Below are 21,338 nucleotides of genomic sequence, written 5' to 3'. Positions count from 1 at the left end.
ATTGGTTGCCAGTTCCAATTTCCATAAGGGTATCTCCTGTGTTTTCTAAGATTCTTATAGCTTGAGGTTTTACGTTTAGGTCTTTGATCCATTTAGAGTTAATTTTTGTGTATGGCGATAGGTAGGGTTCCTGTTTCAATCTTCTGCATGTGATTAGTCAGTTTTCCCAGCACCATTTACTGGATAGGCTCTCCTCTCCTCAGTGGCTGTTGTTGGAAGCTTTGTCAAAGATAAGTTGGTTGAGAAATTGAGGCTTTGCTTCTGGAATCTCTATCCTGTTTCATTGGTCTATGTCCCTGTTCTTGTACCAATACCAGGATGTTTTGATTACTATAGCCTTATAGCAAAGTTTGAAGTCTGGAAGGGTGATACCTCCTGCTTTGTTTTTTCTGCTAAGGATTGTTTTGTCTACTCATGGTCGTTTGTTTCCATATGAATTTCTGTATTGTCATTTTCAGGTCTGAGAAGAATGATGTTGGTAATTTAATGGGTATTGCATTGAATCTGTAGATTGTCTTTGGTAGGATGGACATCTTAACAATGTCGATTCTTCCTATTCATGAGCATGGAATAGTTTTCCATTTGTTTGTGTCTTCTTGGATTTCTTAGAGCAGTGTTTTGTAGTTCTCATTTTAAAGTTCTTTCACTTCTCTGGTTAGGAAGATGATGAGGTATTTCATTTTTTTTGTGGCTATTGTGAATAGGATTGTGCTTTTTATTTGGTTCTCTGCCTGCTTGTTGTTGGTGTATAAGAATGCAACTGAAAGATTGTTTTAAAATAAGCAAATTAAAAAAAAAAAACTTAAACAGTTTCCCCAAATTTATGTGGCCATGACTTAATATTTTCCTTCATATTATTGTTCTGCAAAATTTGGGGAGGGATTACTAGTAAATTAATATATACTCTAAAAAATAATAAAGACATTTTATTAAAATAATGATTAGCTTTCTCCTCAGTTTGTCTAAATAAATTCTATTTTAATTTATTATTATATTAGTGTGTTTGAACAGAGGCAATAGGTAGCAAGTGATGAGAACAAAATTTCAAGAATTATCAACATATTTTTATCTTTAATATTGTTGAATTAATTTGTATCTGATGAATTTCTCTGTCGAAAGAAGGAGATGTGATATAATTGGTTTATTCAATATTACTCAATAAAGCAATTAAATCAGCTTTCTAAAAATATTAATAAATTCTACTTTATTTATTTATTTATTTATTTTTAGAAAGTAGGATTTATTAAGAGGACAGGAGAACTCCCACAGTGGGAGGGGATGCGAGAGGGTTGCCCAATAAATTCCACTTTTAATGAGAAAACTTATTTAAATTTCAAGAAATGTTTATGTATTTTTGGGTGGGTCAGGGAAGAGCTTTCTTTTATTCTTAGAATTTTCTTAGATCCACAATTTTTCATAAGGGAATCTTTTCATTAGTTATCAATTGAAGTTTTAAAATGTGTCAAGTTGATCTCATCTCCACTATGTTTTTGCAAGACTTGGAAAAATTGCCATTGGTTTCTGTAATCTTGTTATACAGTATAATAGTAACATAGCATTTCTTTAAAGATAATGTATGTACTAAGATAGGGAGAAAGTCACAGCTTATAAATGAAAGGGAATGTATTTTGCAAGTTAATTGGGTTCAATATGTGAAAATATCTTAAGTGGTTTCTCTATTTTTCTGAAAAGAGAATAAAAAGATGTTACCAAGTAATCAATTCCTAGTAATTTTATCTTCATCCTTTCTCCAAAATAAGCAACATTTATCTTACCTGGTATAAACAAACATTTTAAATGAACAACAGCTGACTCTCCAAGGGTCTTCAAACTAAATTCCCATCTGCATTTCCCAGTTCATACTGAACTTTGTTCATTCCTTGCGTGGATGCAGGGTCTCCCAGATGGCCTGATAATGCACCATAGGTGCTCACTGATGCCATTAACAGAAAGCATTTCTGATATTTGTTTGGTTTGCTACAATTCTTACCAGGCTTTTTTGGTACGTTGACCCTTGGTTAGATGAAGGAAATCAAGTTTAGGAAGGACAAGTAACATGTCTGTGTCCCATCTGTAGTAAATGACTAGAACTCCGAGTTCTAGTTTTCTTGTCCAAAGTTATTTCAAAACAGCAAAGAAGAACTTTGTAGGGAGCGGGGAGGATGTGTGGGTCAGAAAGCAGATGAGGAGAAAAGAGGGGCTGGTGGCCAGAACATAGTCACACAACCAAAACAGATGCAGGGAGTCTGAGAAATGTAGTATTTTGGCTGGACACTTTGCTTCTCTAAATAAAATTAATGTTCTGTAACTAAGAAAGAATGGGAGGATGAATATTGATTGAACCATTAGCATTTCTTTTGCAGTTAAGAATGATTCTCTCTTTCTGCCTCTCTTCCCCTCTCTCCTCTCTCTCTCTCTCTCTCTCTCACACTTGAATATATAGGCAGAAGTAAAGTAAACAGAGCTTCCTTTGTGATTGTTTTTCAACTGTTTCTATGCTTATGAACCTAACTAGAGCAAGAGGAGAAACAGTGTTAAATTCTTTTCCTTATTCCTATAATTTTTCTGTTCACATAGTAAATCCTTAACTTAATATTAAATATTTTTGCTATTGCTCTTGCCTTGGAAGGGAACATTACTTAGACACGGCAAAATGTTGGTATTTTAATGTAGTTAAATAAAATAATATAATATGATGGGAGCTTTAACTTGTGCTTAACTATCGGGCATGGTCATATTTATATTTCTCTACACTTTTAGTTAATGTTTTCCTTAAAAGGCATACTGAGAAATAGATGCATTTGTTTTAATATTGACAATTTATAAACATCATTGGCTTATTACTATGGAAAATAATGAAATGAGGCTTAAGCCATCACAAAGCCTAGAAATTGTATTTAGCATGTTTGCTACATAATGTAGAAAATTAACTTAACTTGTGTCTTCCTTTTTCCTATCTTTGTCTGCCTTCTCTCCAGGCTATACATCGACGGTCCATTTGGAAGTCCATTTGAGGAATCACTGAACTATGAGGTTAGCCTCTGCGTGGCTGGAGGCATTGGAGTAACTCCGTTTGCGTCAATACTCAACACCCTGCTGTATGTCATTCTGATCCATTTTACCAGTCCAAATAGAGAACTGCTGATATTTCAGACATCTTTCTTTTAACATAAAATAATTCCTTACATAATTATTTTACTTATTGTTCAAGGAATTCTACAAGTTGTTGAGGAGAATAATTTTCAGTCTCAACTTGTGTTCTGTGGCTCCCAGCATATGCTCTTGTAAAAATATGTCAGTATCACAATTAGGTATTTTTCTGTCCTTTTCCTCTATTAAAAATCACTCACCACCATCCTTCATTTCTCTACTTCCTTACCAGTAGTAAGTGGCATACTCATTCATTCAGTCAACACATGTTTTTGAGCACCCATGTGCTCTTGTAGGTACTGGAAGGCAGTAATGAATGAAAATAGAGTCCCTGTCCTTGAAAAGCTTACATTCAAATAGAGCAGGTAAAAATAAAGCAATGAGAAATGTATAAATAAAATTATTTCAGAATATATTAGAACTATGACAAAGAGAAGACAGATTATTGAGATACTAAATAAAGGGCCAGGATTATTGTTGAAGTACAGTCAGGGAAACCCTTTCTGAGAAGTTGACAAATAAACACATCAGTCCTTGGCTTATTGCTTAGCAAGTTTACAATAGACTGAAGAAAATAAAAGTCACAGGTGAGATTGCTTAAGAGGGATACACTCTTTCAGTTATTTCAATCCCAGGATTATAAGCAAAAGTTAATTGATTGTTATTAATTCTCATGAAAACACAAACAACAAGAAGTTATTCTCAAATTTATTCCATTCACTTTTCAAGTAGACACAATTTATATTAAAAATCTGTTTTGTGGCATACCAAAAATAATAATAAGTTGAAATCACATATTTGAGTGATATTTTATTTTCAATTTAAACACTAGATGTAAATTTGGGACTTTCTGGAAGTTATTACAAAAATAACCATATTCCGAGCCAGAAATGATTTGTTTCTGACAACACATTACAAGTTATTTGGACAACTAATGTTATGAAAAAGGAAGAACATTTTTCTAACCTCAAGCCTACTTTATAATTATAAATAGAGATCCAGACTTGGAATTATGAGTTTCTGGAATGCATTACATAGTTCATGGTTGTGAAATATTTCTTTAATGATTATTAAGAAGGGGATAAACAACCAACTTTCTGGAGTAGTTTTGGCTCATTTTGCCTAAAAGTCAGGGCAAAACCGAATGACCTTTGGAACCCTGCTCAGTGATAGAAATAACTGAAAATAGAGAACTTGTTTTTCTGAAATGCAGGTACCAGTATTGTTCTTATCCAGGAGCTCAGTTATGGCCTTCAACTGGAAACAGATAATATGCAATCTTGTGAATATTGTTTACACTTAAATTCACCAAACACTTGGACACTTAAATTCATGGAGTATATCATGTCTTTGACTCAGTATATTACATGTTGAATTCATTTAGCAGTTGTAATAAGTGCTGGTTGTATCAGATGTTAGAATGTAAGTGAGTCAGCCTGGGCGACAGAGTGACACTCTGACTCCAAAACAAAACAATACAAAACAAAATAAATGAGTGGTTTTTCTGCTGGTTACTTACTGATAAAAAGAAAATCTTCAAGAATATAGGGATTATTTAATATTTTTTCTTACTATGATAATCACTACCATGTTATTTTAATTTTAAAGGGATGACTGGAAACCATACAAGCTTAGAAGACTGTACTTTATTTGGGTGTGCAGAGATATTCAATCCTTTCGTTGGTTTGCAGATTTGCTCTGTGTGTTGTATAACAAGGTAACATCAATATTGTTTTTAGTTTTGTAATTTTTCAAGTTAAAAATAGATTTTCTATATTACAAAAGCAATAATTGCTTTCTATAGAAAAAATGACTTATCTGTGTATAGAAATATGAAATAAGTAGCAAGGAAAGAAATAAATCCCTAAAACCTAAAAAAAGGAGATATGAGGGAGTACTCCCCCCCCCAAAACCAGAATATCTTTAGGAGGGCAGACCCTTTGTAGTACATCAGAATTTGTTCCTCTGGATAAAATGGTCAACAAAAGTTTTTATCTGGAAGTTTTGAGAAGTTTGCGTAACGATATATGGAAAAATGTTCCAAATTGTGGCAAACAGGTGACTGGTTCTTCCACCATGACAACGCACCCGCCCACACCACTGAGTGTTCAGCAGTTTTTGTCTAAAAACAGCTTGCCCTCATGCCCTACTCTCCCTATTCACTCAATCTCACCCTGAACGTCTTCATTTTGTTTTCCCAATGAAAAAAAGTCCTCAAAAGGAGACGTTTTGCCAATAGGTGCAAACTAAAACAGCAATAGTGCTAAAAGGCTTCAAAATTGACGAGTTCAAAAACTGTTTTGAGCAGTAGAAAAAGCATCTCAATAAATGTATTGTAGCAAACAGAGTGTACTTTGCAGGTGACTAAAATTTAAATATGTATTAATACACAATTTTGCATAAATAAATTCAGTTTTTGGGGGGTCTCCCCCTCATAATGTTTGTTAGAAATTAGGTACACATCTTTTAAGATATGGATGTCTATGAGTATGCATATGTTTATATCTATGACTTATAAACTTTCATTTCTATGTTTTAACATAGTATGTTCACACAGAAATGTATGCATATGGCTGGAGGTGGTGCGAGAAGACCGTGGAGAGAAACTTAGCAGACACTTGCTACACCCCTTTCATCCTTTGTTTTGATAGTTCTTATCTTGTATCTCCATCTTTGCTATTTCAAATAAACCATTACCAGACTTCTGGTACACAAGTAGAATCTCAAAAATCCTCAATTCTTTGTTTTATTTTTTATGGATATAGAAAGTAGACATTCTTCACCTATCCTCCCTGTAACATATTTCATCTGTTTATCTATATTTATTCAAATTATACAAGTAGTATACATATGCATCTTTGCTACAAATATTTCAGGCAATCCAGATAAAATAAAATCTCCTCTTATGACATTCTCCACCTAATATATGTCATCAGAGGTAACTCTTGAGTGTTCTATAAATTCTATAAATTTGGTCATACTATTTATATTTTTGAAAATCGCCTTTTTAAAAACTTATTACTGTGTTTTGAGATTTTTATATCAATACATACAGAACTACCTCATTCTTCTTACTACTGTAGAGCGTTTCATAACATTGATTTATCTAGTTTATTTAACAATTTTCTAATGTTGGATATTTAAGTTTTTATTACAAAGAATGCTGAAATGCCTATCATCATACATACCTCTTCATGCATGTATTCATTCATTCAGTCATTCTGTCATTCAACAAATATTTATTAACTGTCTACTATCAATCAGGGCTGATCTAGGAGCTGGAGATGCATTAGGTAACAAAATAAAACATAGTTTCTGATCTCATGTGGTTTACATTCTAAGTAAGGAGATAGACAACAAACAAAATACATTGAATGTCTGACTCTGAGATTTCCACTAGGACACAGAAGAAAAGGAAAGCACGGGTAAAGCAACATAAACAATCGAGAGCATGTTAATTTATTTTTTTATGTTCAGAAGCACCCATCAGACAAAATGCTGTTCGAGCAGAGACTTGAGTGAAATAAATGAATAGACTAGACACATATTTTGGAAAAAGTTCAAAGCAGGCAAGAGCTCTGATGCAATAGTAAACTTGCTACGCTGAAGAGGAGGAAGAAAGTATGTGTGGATGAAGCAGAATGAGCAACAAGAAGAACAGTAGACGAATCAATCAGAGAGGGTGTGCCTACATTTTCCAGGAAGAAACAGATTACATAAGGACTTTAGACTTTATGCCAAAAAAAAAAAATAGATTGGTTTTGTACATATATCTAGATAATCAAAAGCTGGGAGTTAGACATATATTTGTATACCAGTGTTCATGGGAGCATTATTCACAATAGCCAGAAGGTATAAACCATTCAAATATTCATCAGTAGATGAATGGATAAACAAAATGTACCATACACATACAATGTAATACTATTCAGCCTGTAAAAAGAAGAAAATTCTGTCACATGCTATAACACCGAGGAACCTTGAAGACATTATGCTAAGTGAAATAAGCCAGACACAAAAGGAAAAATGTTGTATGATGCCACTTATAGAAAGTAGAATGACAGTTCCCAGAACCTGGGCTAGGGAGAAATAAGAAATTGGTTGTCCTATATTTTTTCCAGACTATTTATTTTTGCAGGTATTTTTTGTTGTTGTTGTTTTTACTTTAGATATTTATTAAATAGCATTTATTTAGCATTCAGTACGAAGAGGATATAGAATAGTTAAATGATTTTACTGAGGTCCATTTCAAAGTACTATATTTGCTACTCCACATTGGCTCCTCCCTCTTCAGCCAAGGAATTGTTGGACTTTTAACTTTGCTACTCCCTGAGGTAAAGTTTTAATTGTATGTCTTGCTTCAACCAACTCTTGACTTTTCCTTTTTACCCCAACTTTGATTAGCCTCATTAGTGCACCTTGATTTTTTTTCTGACCGTCACTATGTTTTCAGAAACAAGAACTTTTACTCGAAGATGGAATTTAGTTTATTTAAACATTCGGAAAAAAATCTATCAGTCACTGCATTTGAACTGGACATGAACAAGGAAGATAAGGGGTTTATAGTCTAATGAGCAAGCCAATGCCTTGTATCTGTGAAAGTGACCTTAAGGGGATGGCAAGGCACAGGCCCTGGATTAATTGGAACATACGTGGTAAATCAGAGTGATGGAGACTCCTGTTGTGTTGTGAATGTTGGATTGCGGGTATGACTGGAGAGGGGACAGGATGCCTCTCATAAGGAAGAATTTCTACTGTAACTACTTTTTTGGCCTTGCCACTATTCTTGCAGGTATACTTCCTGCCTCGTGTGTTTTTATACAAGAGAATCTGGTGTTGAATAAGGCGGAGGCAGGAACAGGAAAAGTGTCTATTGTTTGTTTTTGTTTGTCTAGTTTTGTTATTTCCTAGTATGTATATCCTGTGTCACTGTTGCCTTTTTTTTTTCTTGATTAATAAGATCCTAGGTAAAATTTAGGGGACTTTTAGGGAATAAAATAAGGAATATTTGGGAAGGACTAGGAGAATATCAGTACAGTATTTAGCACGCTAGAATTTGTATAAAAATAATTATTCTCTTTGAGTGCCACCATCATACCTAATTTATACCAGTAAAACAGGTTATTAATGTTAGAATCTGTTATATATTCATCTATACGCATATGTATACTTATTTGCTTATAGATATTGACTGTGATAAACCAAGATATGTGTTGAAATCTGGAGTCCCATATGTTAGAATGGGAGAAAATCTGAGTATACAGAAAGGATTTTAATGTCGGTTCATTTTTATATCCTCTAAGTTTTGGCAAGAGAACAGACCTGACTATGTCAACATCCAGCTGTACCTCAGTCAAACAGATGGGATACAGGTATGTGGTAGGATGTTACTGTAAATTAAACAAACCTCTTGATAATAGAAGATTTACTATAAGTTGTGCTGGAAGAAGATTTCTGCAGATGGTTTGAGCAGAAGTTTCCTAGAGGAAGGCCTTCTTTGGAATGTGTCCAGAAAACTCATGGCTTGCCCTTGAAGTCAACCACATCATGCCTTTCTTTTGTCCTTCGCACATAGGGCTGGAACAGACCTTATGAGTCCGTCCCTCCCCTCTTCACTGTCACTTCAAGTTCCTTACTTCTAAAATTCAGGCTATACATGAGTAGCCTTTCATCAAGGAGAGGTTTTACACAGAAAGAAAGTTAATGTACAGTTACATCTATTTCTGGCTAAAAGAAACTAAAAAAAAGTAGCCCATCATGCATTATTGATTTACTGTGCTAGACACTGTGCTAAGGATTTCACATATATTGTCTCATACCAACAGATTCAAGAAGTAGGTGATAGTATAATCCCATTTTACAGATGGTGAAACTACTATTTGAAGGCAACATGAAAGAGCTGGATAGGTGTATAAATCTAGGCACAAATGCTTTTATAAGTTTTATTTTAGTATTTTTCATCATACATTTTAACAACACTTTGAATACAAAATGTAAATGATTGTCAGTTACATCAAACTAATCTAACCCCATTTTTTTCTAGTCAGATTTCTACCCTAGTTGGTATGTAAAAAGTATTTCATTTTACTACTCTCCTGAAGCAAATCAAAATCATTTTTTTCTCCTGGTATTGCTGTAATTAAGGTATGGAAGGTAGTTTACATTTAGGTTTCAGTTTGTCTACCTGGGACTTAGATACTTTGGTTTTCTCACTTCACTATGTCTCTTTACCATCAATTTAGATCAAATGCTGTGTTAATTGCAGACACCAGCCCGTTAACAGCCGTTTGTTGCTAACTCAAGTCTGGAGCTCTGCTGTCTTGGACTGTCTTGTCTAGGATCATTTCCCAAAATTATGATGAAAATTTTTAGTATTTTACCCAAATAATGAACCAGACATGACAACTGTATTTGTGTTGCAAAAATACTTCAGTGAAGTTTATATGCTGAGGCTTTTTTTTTTTTTTTTGAGTTGGAATCTCACTCTGTCACTCAGATTGCAGTGGCCGCTCCCGGTCACCGCAGCCTCGACCTGCTGGACTCTGGCGATCCTTCTGCCTCAGCCTTCTGAGTAGCCAGAATTACAGGCGCCCGCTACCACGCCTGGCTGATTTTTTAAATTTATTGTAGAGAAGAGGTCTCGCTGCCCAGGCGGGTCTCGAACCCGCGGGTTCAGGCAATCCATTCATGGCTCAGCCTGTAATCCCGCGCCTTTGGGAGACTGAGGTATGCTGAGCCTTTTTGACAGTGAACAATTAGAATGCATTCTTTGTCTTACATCGCAGTTTCTAAAAATGAAGCAGCTAACTTAAGCCTAAATCATTTGTAAGGATGGCATTCAAGAAGATAATGAATTTTAAAGTAAAAGAGGAAAGAAATTATGGTTCAAAATGATTGTGCTTAATAGGTTGCCATTTGATACTTCTGTTCTTTATATCACAGCAATTTGGTGGGAAACCACAGCACCAGCAGAAATGATGTTAGAAAAATGGGCGATCTATCCAAATCTGTGAATAATATTGTCCTCTCTTTTTGGCAGAAGATAATTGGAGAAAAATATCATGCACTGAATTCAAGACTTTTTATTGGACGTCCTCGCTGGAAACTTCTGTTTGATGAAGTAGCAAAATGTAACAGAGGGTAAGTACTGTACCTCAAAAAACCAGACACATAGCTAATGATTGAATCTAAATATTTCCAAAGCATTATATGAAGTTTTTAAAAAATGAATTAGCAATGGCTTCACAAATTGCAAAGTCACTTAAACACTCTGTCAAAGGAGGAAGTGAGGCAAATATCGCCCTACATATCTAATGCTAAGTGTAGTGGGGTTTTTTTGACTTAGTAATAGTATATAAGGTATTTATGAGCCAGACTCTCCTACCTGCTTATAATGTGAATAGGCTTATATAAAAAAATGAGTATCCTCCCCTCCCCTACCTTGGGGAGGTGAATATCTCTTTCTCTCCCCCACCCCAATTTACTTACTAAATAAACTATATTTGCCAACCAAAAAAAAAAAATGAGTATTCATTTCCACAGCATACATCAGGTAATCATGGGAAAAGTTTTTAAAATCACGTTGGGAAACAAGGGAATGTCACAAATAGTTTTAACAATAAATACATTAAAAAACGTTTTTTTAACCTTTTTACCAGACTGAATACCTTTAAAAAAAAAAACAAAATAAAACCACTTCATTGTAATATGCAGTGTTTAAACCAGGAATATTTCCAAAAATAATTTTTTTTGAAACACTAGTTTTATAAAGAATCTTGGTCTTATGGACTATATGTCTGTGATAGGAAGAAATTACTGTTGGAAAAAAGGCACTCATTTTAGGGCACAAACCAGCCAGCCCATTTACCTTCTGTAAACCTATCATAGTGCAGAACAGTAGTCTATAGGAGTTCTTACAAAATATAGAAAACTATATACCCCCTCAAGCATTTAAAAATTTACATCCAAATAGTTAATAAGTTTAATAGTTGCAAAAGATATAATTTCTAACATAGTGCAGATGTTGACATTTTACAGTTAAAGTCATTCCTTTAAACATATTCACTGGAATATAAATATTCTAGCTATGTGATATCAACCTTATTTATTTTTAAGATGCACAAAAATATTCTTAATTTTGCAGTTGAAAATTGTACATTATGTTTATCTCCTTAAACTTGTATTTCTCTTCCATTAACCCACAGAATTTTATCAAATTTCAAAATATTTTTACATTTGAACTAACTATACTTTCACTGCTAGCCTAATCATACTTCTGCAGCAAGAATGCATATAAATTTAAGATTTCATTTAAAAAATTTCCTGTGAACATAAGACTTCATTATTAATTTTACTTCTGACTTGAGTTATTATTACAATTTTTAGTATATGTTTGATCACTTCATAATTTTGAAAATATATTTTGATAAACACCAAAAAGGACATTTGATTATAAATGCACATGCAGCTTATTAAATGGATATTTTTTAGAAAACCAATTTATGAATTCATGGGTGAATATTGTTTATTGAAAGAATCACAGATTCAAGATGGCCCCTGGCTCTACCTTCAGATATTTTGTTTTAGAAATTATGGAATGGAGCCTGGGAAGCAAAATTTAAAAGGAATAAAATTACCCATGTGGTTCAGGTTACAACCATGCTTGAAACAACTTGTGTGATGTTTCTCTTCTCTTAATGAAATAGTTTTGGGATGGAGAGGGAAGCATTATTTACAAAGCAGAGGTCCTTTGTAATACTTAGGGTCCTTGTTAAAGATGAACTTTAGGAAAAAAAAAAAGTCAACCCAGTTTTGGCTAATATCCTTTCCCATTTTTCTCCCATATCATCCATCTTAGATGTCATAATCTTGTTATACTCACCTGGTTCTTGCTATAAACCGTAGACATATTCCTCTTCAATGACATTTACTGACCTCTGGTGGGAATTTTTGTATTGGTTTTTCTAATATATTACTGAAAACTTTGATCAGTTTCTTTTGTTCAATTCAGAAATAAAATCCCAAAATAAGAAAATAGATTGAGATTGTTGTTTGATTTCTTTGGTTAGTTCTTTAAAATTCTCTTTTGTTATACTGATCATTTTTTAGAGCAATCTTGTGTGTATTTGGTCATTGGGTTTTCTTTTGGAAACACAAAGCTGGTTTAAGAAGAGCAAATGTGCACCATCTGCTGTTGACATTTTGTACAACACTTTTACTTAGTGTATCTGCTCTGGGACATCAATCAAATTGGACTTTTTAAAAGAGGATTTTTATATAGCATACTTAAAAATGGATCAACATCTTAAGGTCTCGTTAACTGGACAAAAGGCACTATTAAATGAAAGGTTTCTTTTAAGGTGTAGAATTTTGGTTAACCTCATGTACATAAATTGCTGAAAGAACATAGATAAAATAGAGAAGAGAGGCTTACAAACTAAACTGTTTTTAATACTTTGGATTGGGTAACACTTTTTAATTTTCAGGAAGTGACTATTTATTAAACCACTAGGCACTAATTTAAAATGTTATGTAGAATATAATTTTAAATTGGATTCAACACTCCTGGGCACAGAGATAATGATTAGTAACTTTTTGTTACGTATTTTTTACAGGACATTTATAAATGTGAGTGTATATATTTATAAAAGTATATGCATTTCATATATATATGTATATATATTTAAAATATAAACCTTAGTTTTTAAACAAAAATTGAATCTATAATATATAAATTCTTCAACTTAGTTTTTAAATGACGCATTCATATGTTGAGAATGGATTATTTCTGTGTAATTCTACCTTACAGTATTCTAGAATAAAGGTAAGATGACTGTTCCTACCCTAATTGTGGATTGTATCTATAATGATGGGTATTTAGGTTTTAGTTCTTTTCTGTTGTAATCATTCTTGTAACACTTTCTCCTATGAGAGTGCTGCAAGAGATCAGGAACTCTGAAAGTGGACTTGCTGGCCCCAACAGTATGCACATTAGGTGCTGCTCTGCCAAAACTAAAAGGCTAAATCAATTTACTTTCTACGCATGTAAGAGAGTGGCTCCCTTCTTTCCTGACATTTTAAATTCAGAAAATGAAATATGTGATGAATTATATGATCACGGAAAGTGAAGGAGCTTTTGAGGTCACCCTGCCTTCATCATTATTTTACAAATGAAGAAACGAGGACTCCAAAATATAATACTTTATGGAAAGTTATGATGAATGAGTCAGAATTTAGACTTGATCCCCTATCTCCTGACAGCAAGTTCATTGTGCTTTACAGCAGGGCATATTCAGCTTGCCCCAAATAAAAAAGAGTGGCAATGTTATTTTACCATGTCCCTCTTTGGGAGGGAGCAGTGAGGTATTATAAGAAGCTCCCATGTCACTCTGTATGTTGCAGTGGAATGTTAACTAATATACTAAAAGCATCAATAACTAATTTTTCAAATACCTAGAGATATTCTAAATATTATTTTGTGAACCACTTAGTGTTTAGTAACTTGTCAAAAAATATTTGTTACATCTAACCTAAATTTAGTTTCCTATTATTTATAATAAAAATATATATCATATCCTAAGCTTTTGAGTTTATGCATTATGCAAAAAGAAAGAAAAGTTGAATTTTATGTTGCCTTTTGAGTAGAGAACTACTGCTCTGAGATCAAGTGAAATGTTTGAGACCTTATCTTAATTTTGCTCCCTTATAGTGTTTTCAAAACAATACAAATTGAGAATACCTAGGCTTGATCTCTCATATTTGCTCTTGTGTCCCTAAGTCAAGTCAAATCCTCTGGATCTGTAATACAGGGAGTAAAATAAGCTCTGTGGAGTGAATAAGTTCTTATTAGGTGAGATACCACACTTGCAAGGCTGCATGGAAAGGCAAGTGTTGATATAATAAGAAAAATATACAAAAACATGTTGGACATTTATGGAACTAGTTTCCAACATCTACCCCCAAATAATATTTTCTGCTTAGTACCTAAGTCTATCTCGACCCATCTCATCTAAGTTTTTGTGGATACATTTCTTGATAATTGTTGGATGGCAGCAATCTAATACAAATTTAGTGCAATTGAATTGCAAAGAGCTTGAAAAAAATTATAGAATTTCATTTATTAGAAAAGTGGTATTGAGAAACTCAAATCACACACAAAAGAATATCAGAGATTTAAACTGGTTAATAATTGTAAAAGAAAATGTGAAAAACAAAAGCCATAAATAAAACACACACAAAAATGATATCCTGGGTACTTTAAAAATAATTTTATATCAAATACATGAGATATATTTAGGAAATTCAAAAACTTTCAAAACTAACTATATAGTTGTTCTGCTAAAGCCAAACAAGAAAATAATGGTATCATTGCCTCCATGCAGTGTTAACAGAGAATTTATGCATAGAAACAAACAAAAATGACTTATTCGCCTCATTTTCATGAAAAATACACTATAGTTTTAATAGTAACTTAAACTTTGCTAAGTATGAGACCATTTATTTTTATACTTTTTAATTATTTTCTTTCTTTTATTCATTTTAGGCTTAATTCCGTTTCTTAAAGCGGAACCTCAGGTCATTGTTTTAAGACCTTTCTTTTCTAATGCAGTAATTAAAACTATAAATTTTTCTTTAACTGTTGCTTCAGTTACATCTTAAAAATTTTGATTTTTGTTTTCATTTTATTCCAATTTAAAATATTTTTAACTTACTATATTATTCTTACTCTGTCCCATGGGTTATTTAGCAGTATGTTTTTTAATTTCCAGATATGTGGGGATTTCCCAGATATCTTTTTTGTTCTTGATTTCTAGTTCAATTGAGATTTAATCTAAAACTTACTCCTTGTGATTTTAATACCTTAAAATTGGCTTACTGTCATTTTTTATTGCCTTGAATATAGTTTATTTTGGTGAATGTTCCATGTGCATTTGAAAAGAATTTGTATTCCATCACTGTTGAGTAGAGCATGCAATAAATGCCAGTTAGTTGCAATAGGATGGTATGGTGTTTTCAATACATTTACTGGATTTCTGTCTGCTTGTTATATTAGTTACTAATAGAAGAATATTGTAACCATAAACTATAATTCTAGACCTATCTGTCTTTCCAATTCTACCTGTTTTTACGTCATGTATATTGAAGCTTTTAAGTTGCAATGTTTGCACCATTTACATGTAATCTAGTTAAAAATATGATTGGAGAGAAATCTAGCAGTTTACTATTGCTTTCTACTTCTCTCTCTCTCTTTTTTTTTTCTTTTTTCTCTTTCTACCTTCTTTTGCATTGAGTATTTTTTAGGATTCCATTTTTTTTCTCCAACATTAACATATTAGCCTTACCTCTGTATTTGTTTGTTTATTTTTGGACCATTGGTTCCCAAACTGCATTCCTTGAACCAGCATCACTGGGAAATTGCTAAAACAATTAATTCTTGAGCCCCATCCAAGATCTTCTGATCAGAAACTCTAGGATTGAGGCCCAGTTATCTGTGCTCTGTGAAGTCCAAAATGATTCTGATGCAGCCCAAATCAGAGAAACATGATTGTAGGTTTACAGGGTACATCATTAGTATGTTACAGTCTACTTTAAATAATGTCATAACACTTCATGTACTTCTGCTTTCCTCCTTTTTGCTGTCATTGTCATTGACCTTATTTATACAATATGCTATAAACCTCATTATTAGTATTTTTGTTTTAAACGTCAATCATATATTAAAGCGGTTAGAAATTAGACAAAATGTATTTTATACTTACTCATAGATTTATTATTTTGGTGCTCTTCATTCCTTTGGGTAGATTCAAATTGTTATCTGATTTTACTTGTCTACTTTCTGGATAATTTTATTTAATATGTTTTATTATGCTGGGTTGCTGGTAATAAATTATTTCAGCTTTTGTTTATCTATAAAGTTTTGATTCCATCTTCATTTTTGAAATAACATTTTTTGTTTGGTATGACATTTTCTTGGTATAAAATTATTGACATTTTGTTTTATCTTTTAGCATTTCAAAGACATCACTTCATTCTCTTCTGATCTATATATTTTGTGACAAGAAATCAACTTGCATTCTTTTATGTTTTGTTGATAATTTGTAATTTGTCTTTTTTCCCCCTTCTGTCTGCTTTTATGTTTTTCTTTTTGCCACCAGTTTTCAGCATTTTATTAAAAGCTGCCTTGGTTTAGTTTATTTTGTGTTTATTCTCTTTGGGGTTCATGAGATCCTTGGATTTGTGAGTTTGTTTTCATCAGGTTTGGGAGAAATTTGGTAATAATTTTTCAATTAAAAAACTTCCTCCCTCTGTCTTCTCTTCTGTTGGGACTTCAATGACATGTATATCAGAGTAGTTGGTATTGTCTCATGGGCCAATGATACTCTGTTCATGTTTTTTTGTTTTGTTTTGTTTTGTTTTTTTCAATCTTTGTACTCTGTGGGCTTCAGTTTGGATAGATGCAAATACTATATCTTCAAGTTTCCTTCTTTTGTGGTACAGTCTATTCTTTTATTTACTCATCCCGGGTTTATATTATTTCAAATATTGCATTTAATCTCTAGAATTAGGGTCTTTAAAAATAATAAATTTTTTTCTCATCATGTTGACGCTTTTCTTTGAATATATAAAGCCATAGCATCACTGTTTCAGTAACTTTGATAATTTTGTCATCTTTGTTATTCTGGGCCTATTTCTATTGAGTGTTCTTTCTCCTATTTTAGTTTGCTAGGGCTAATATAGCAATATAACACAGACTGGGTGGATTAAACAACAGAAAATTATTTTCTCACTCTTTTGTTAATTCCAATTTTGGAGGCTGGAAGTTTAAGATCAAAGTGCCAGCAGGGTTAATTTCTTCTGAGACCTCTCTCCTTGGCTTGCAGAAGACTAGGCTCTTGATGCCTCTTTGCATGGGCTTTTCTCTGTCCATGCACATTCCTTGTGTTTCCATTTGTGTTAAAACTTCTTTTTATAAGGACACCAGTAAATTCAGATTAGAGCCCACTCTAACACCCTCATTTTAACTTAATCACCTTTAGAGGCCCAATCTCCAAATATACTCACATCCTGAGGTACTGGGGGTCAGTTAGGGCATCAATATATGCATTTTGGAGGGACAGAATTCAGCCTATAACACTCCTAATTATAGTTCATATTTCTTGCTCTTGGCATTCCTGGTAATTTTTTGATTGAGGGCTATGCATTTTACAATTTAAATGTTAAATGCCAAATATTGATTTATATTATCAGTAGTGTTGGACTTGTTCTGTCATGCAGCTATGTTACTTGGGTTCAGTTTGATCTTTTCAAGGCTTGCTTTTAAGATTTGTTAGTGCATGTCCAGAACACCCTTTGGTCTAAGGCTAATTTTGCCAACATCCCTTCAACCCCTTGCAAATAAGGCAATACCTTACTGAGAAAGCTACCTATTTTCCATGTATATTCCAGATCTTTCCATTCTGGTTTGTGGATTTGTGGCCCAGTGTAAACTCAAAGAATTGTTTGACCTATTGATTTCTGATGCTTCTTTACCCTTACATTCATATAGTTTAGTCTTTCAAACAGTCTTTTCTCTTTCTTCCCTTATTCATTACTGCTCTTGCATATTCATGTAAAACTTTAGAAAAATGTGTGTAAAGTGTCTAATAAAAGAACAATTGACATGGTCCAGTGTGGGCTGGACATCCATCCAGATGTCAGTTGTTTGGCAATTGACATCTATTACTTGCTGCTCTTGATATAGTTTCTAGTTTCACCAATGACACATAGTGAAAAGACTAAGAGACTGATCAGTCTGTCTGATAATAAGCAAATTTGCACTATATTCTTTGAATTATTCTGAATTCTAGAATGAAAAGTATAAGGTAAATAACATGCTTTTGTGATGGACATTTACATTTCCTGGTGGGCATTAGCATTTGGAAATAATTGTTTTTAATATGTAAAATTGCAAGAAATTATCTTTGTTAATACCTTAAACAATGCTCATAAAGCCTACTTCTTGTCAAATTCTGTTTAATTTTCCATCGTGTTTTCCATTTTCTTCCCCTCTCTCTCCAGGAAAACAGTTGGTGTTTTCTGTTGCGGACCTAGTTCAATTTCCAAGACTCTTCATAAACTGAGTAACCAAAACAATTCATATGGGACAAGATTTGAATACAATAAGGAATCTTTCAGCTGAATACCTTTGCCATGAACCAGGACTCCAAGGAAGGAATTAGTGCAATTTCTAAGACTTTGAAACTCAGCTGAATCAAATAGCTGTTTTACGCCAAAGATTAGCAAGATTTTCTTATTTATGATTATTTAAAAAGGAAATGCGAGAATGTGGCAAGATGACAGGTCACATTACATATTTAATCTGGAAACCAAAGAGGCCCTGAAGAATGCTTAATGTGATGATTCACTTTTCAATTCTCAAATGAAAACTATTAGATACACAATGTTGATTTTTATGGCAGATTCAAGAACTCCCTAGTGAGGCACTGAACCCGCTCACTCTGAAACTGATAGCCATGGTCCTCTTTAAATTGTTTTTGTTAAAACAAATACAAGATTGAACAAAATTAAAAATTAATTGAAACTCAGATTACATTTTCTATGTTGTGTGTAAACAGAGTAGCTTTCATTTGGAAAAGCTCCAGGCAAATGTATTAGATGTTTGAAAATACAGCACGAGACTCTGTATTGATACGGGTACTTTGTGTCACTATGTAATCTTCCTCACTACTTATGTTAATACCTCTATTTAATGTCTGTAGACTATAGGTTTGCTGACCAAACCTTCTGAAGATGTTGTTGTAGTATCTATTTTTATATTTTTTCTTCCGTTTCCTCTCTCTAGGGGAGTATGACCTCCTATTAGATATTGATTTAATAGGTCCTTTTCATCTCCAATCTATTTAATCGGTTGCTATTTAATAGTAATGAAAATATCATTACTGTAAGTTGTAAAAGTATATATATGCTAATAACTTTTTTCCTTTTCCAGTTTTTTTGGCCTCTGTTTTTTGGGGTTTTTTTTCCTCTCTCATTTTCCCCCCAGGTACAGTTGGTCTTAGCTTATAGCCTTGACAGATGCTTTGTTTAATTTGCACTTTGAGACCGTAAGGCATGATGTCTGCCAGTAGGCACTGAAATATTAGATTTTTCTCCTTTGTCACACATCAGTATATGATGGAGATATTGAAAGTGTAATCACCTTTCTGAACAGTAAAACATGTACTTTCTATTCAAGAGGAAATACTCCATTAATTATTCAAATTTAAGTTCAGAATCAAGAATATTATTATTGCACTGTTTGGTATCCTGAGTTTCCATGGTGAATTATAAGGTTCAGACTCACTGTTGGTACTACCCTGTGTCATTCCATCAGTTTATGTTCCCTTCTTATATTCTTGGCTCAGAGGAAAATTTCACATTATTACTTTAAGAATTAAAGCCTTCATAACATTTAGTGATTTGTTTAATAGGCATCTATCAATTGCTATAAAATATAACCCATTACTGAAAATCAGCCATGTGAATTATGTTGCCATTGTTAAAATTTTGCATAAAACATGATAGATGCTACTGTTATTTTGCGCTATGATTCACCCGTAGCAGTCAAGTATGCTAAACCATCCAGCATTGACTGACCATAAGCATATTTACTTGTACTCTTGGATATTTCTTCCTCTCCTTGGAATTATTTCTTCTTCCTCTGTGGAAAGAAGGTGAGTAAGAAAAAAATGATGGAAAATGTGCGATGCTCCAGCAGATTATCTCTGAAGGCATATTTAATTACCAATATAAACCAGTATATCTTAGTAATATTTTCTATATTGAAAATAATTGTTATTGAAGCACATAACAGAAGGAGTAGTAAAAAGAAACTTGTGATATACCAGGCATTATGTGCAATATTGACTCTTTACTGATCACATAATATGTGATTATATGAATGCACAAAATCTCAATAAAACAGGTGGTATATTTTCCAAAAGACAAATACCATTTCAGAGCAGGTCTGCTATTCCAGAACAGTTTTCTTGCTTATGTTAAGTTCCAGTAGATGTTAAAATGTTAAGCATTGCATATGTAATTTTTGCTTCCATAGATGGGGATGAAATTAGGGCTTCATCATGCATGTTTAAGGGAACTTTGCTTTGTTTTGAGGGATTTTTTCTCTGGGCATAATTCTTGTCATACAATTCATAAATTACTTATTTTAGTGGCAATAAATGTTAAAATTTAAATGGTGTACTACAGGCTTCTATAAATTCACTTTACCTTTGCAACAACTAAAGCAACAATGTTTGTCCACATGACAATGAAAGTTGAAGAAACACTGTCTGTCAAGGATTAGCAATTGAATGTACACTAACATGAGAAGCCTTAGGAATTTGAGTTCTGAGGTTCCCCATGTCACAGGCTAATTATGTGACTGTGGCAAGTGACATCTCACATTTGGACTGAGTTATAATTTGGACTAGATCAGTAATTCTTAATCTGATTTGGATAATGTATCTTTCTGAGAATCTGATTAAAAATGCATATTATCACCTATAACACATTGCATACAATTTTGAGAAACCAACAGTCTTCAAAAGCATGGACCACCCATTCAAGAAGCTCTGAACCAAATGATTATTGCTGTAGGTATTTCTACTCATTCATTTATTTTTTTTTTGGAGAAAAATTAACGATTTTAAAAATAAGATTTTATGAAAAAATTTATCTTGTGCACAAGGACATTCACTTTGTATTTCTCAAAGAGAGAATGCATCAGATTTTAATCTTCTTGGATCTCCTGAAGGGAAGGCTGTGATTTTTATGTATAAGTAATACTTAAAAACCCAGATTCCTATACATATATGCATACACACATACATACTAGACATATATGTACATTTGGACTTAGTTTTGCTTTTCAAAAATATCTTCAGGTTAAAAGTGAAATGTTTAGTAGTTCTTCATTTCATGACTTTAAAATGCCAGTTGGATGACTGTGACAGTACAGGCACTTAAAACAAAGGAATAAAAGCAGTGTAGACAAGGCATAGGCTGAGTTGATTTAATCCACATGGCCATGTTATTTATAACCCCCAAATCAATGTTTATTTAGAGCATTCACAACAGGTAAAGGACTTAAATAATAAGGCATTGTTTAAAAAGCTTGCTAGAGGCCAATGGGCTATTGTCATCAAAAG

The 21,338-nt window shown here is 33.1% G+C and overlaps 1 protein-coding gene across 1 annotated transcript in view; it reads left to right on the top strand.

Moving 5' to 3' along the window:
- The window catches only part of LOC103253446 (NADPH oxidase 4), a gene marked incomplete at its 5' end in the record, with an annotated part of 101,570 nt that extends 82,838 nt beyond the window's left edge, over nucleotides 1–18,732 (top strand). The window contains 5 exons of the mRNA XM_021709441.1: nucleotides 2,979–3,098; nucleotides 4,759–4,867; nucleotides 8,454–8,522; nucleotides 10,190–10,290; nucleotides 18,208–18,732. Of these exons, the coding sequence (XP_021565116.1) occupies nucleotides 2,979–3,098; nucleotides 4,759–4,867; nucleotides 8,454–8,522; nucleotides 10,190–10,290; nucleotides 18,208–18,328 (520 nt within the window). The remainder of the gene's footprint in view (nucleotides 1–2,978; nucleotides 3,099–4,758; nucleotides 4,868–8,453; nucleotides 8,523–10,189; nucleotides 10,291–18,207) is intronic.
- Between the last annotated feature and the right edge of the window lie 2,606 nt (nucleotides 18,733–21,338).

Source organism: Carlito syrichta, unplaced genomic scaffold (assembly GCF_000164805.1).
Source record: "Carlito syrichta isolate Samal-C Ts95f unplaced genomic scaffold, Tarsius_syrichta-2.0.1 Scaffold230419, whole genome shotgun sequence".
NCBI classification, from domain to species: domain Eukaryota; kingdom Metazoa; phylum Chordata; class Mammalia; order Primates; family Tarsiidae; genus Carlito; species Carlito syrichta.
Note: the sequence above shows the minus strand (reverse complement) of the source record. Positions and strands in the feature narration are given on the sequence as shown.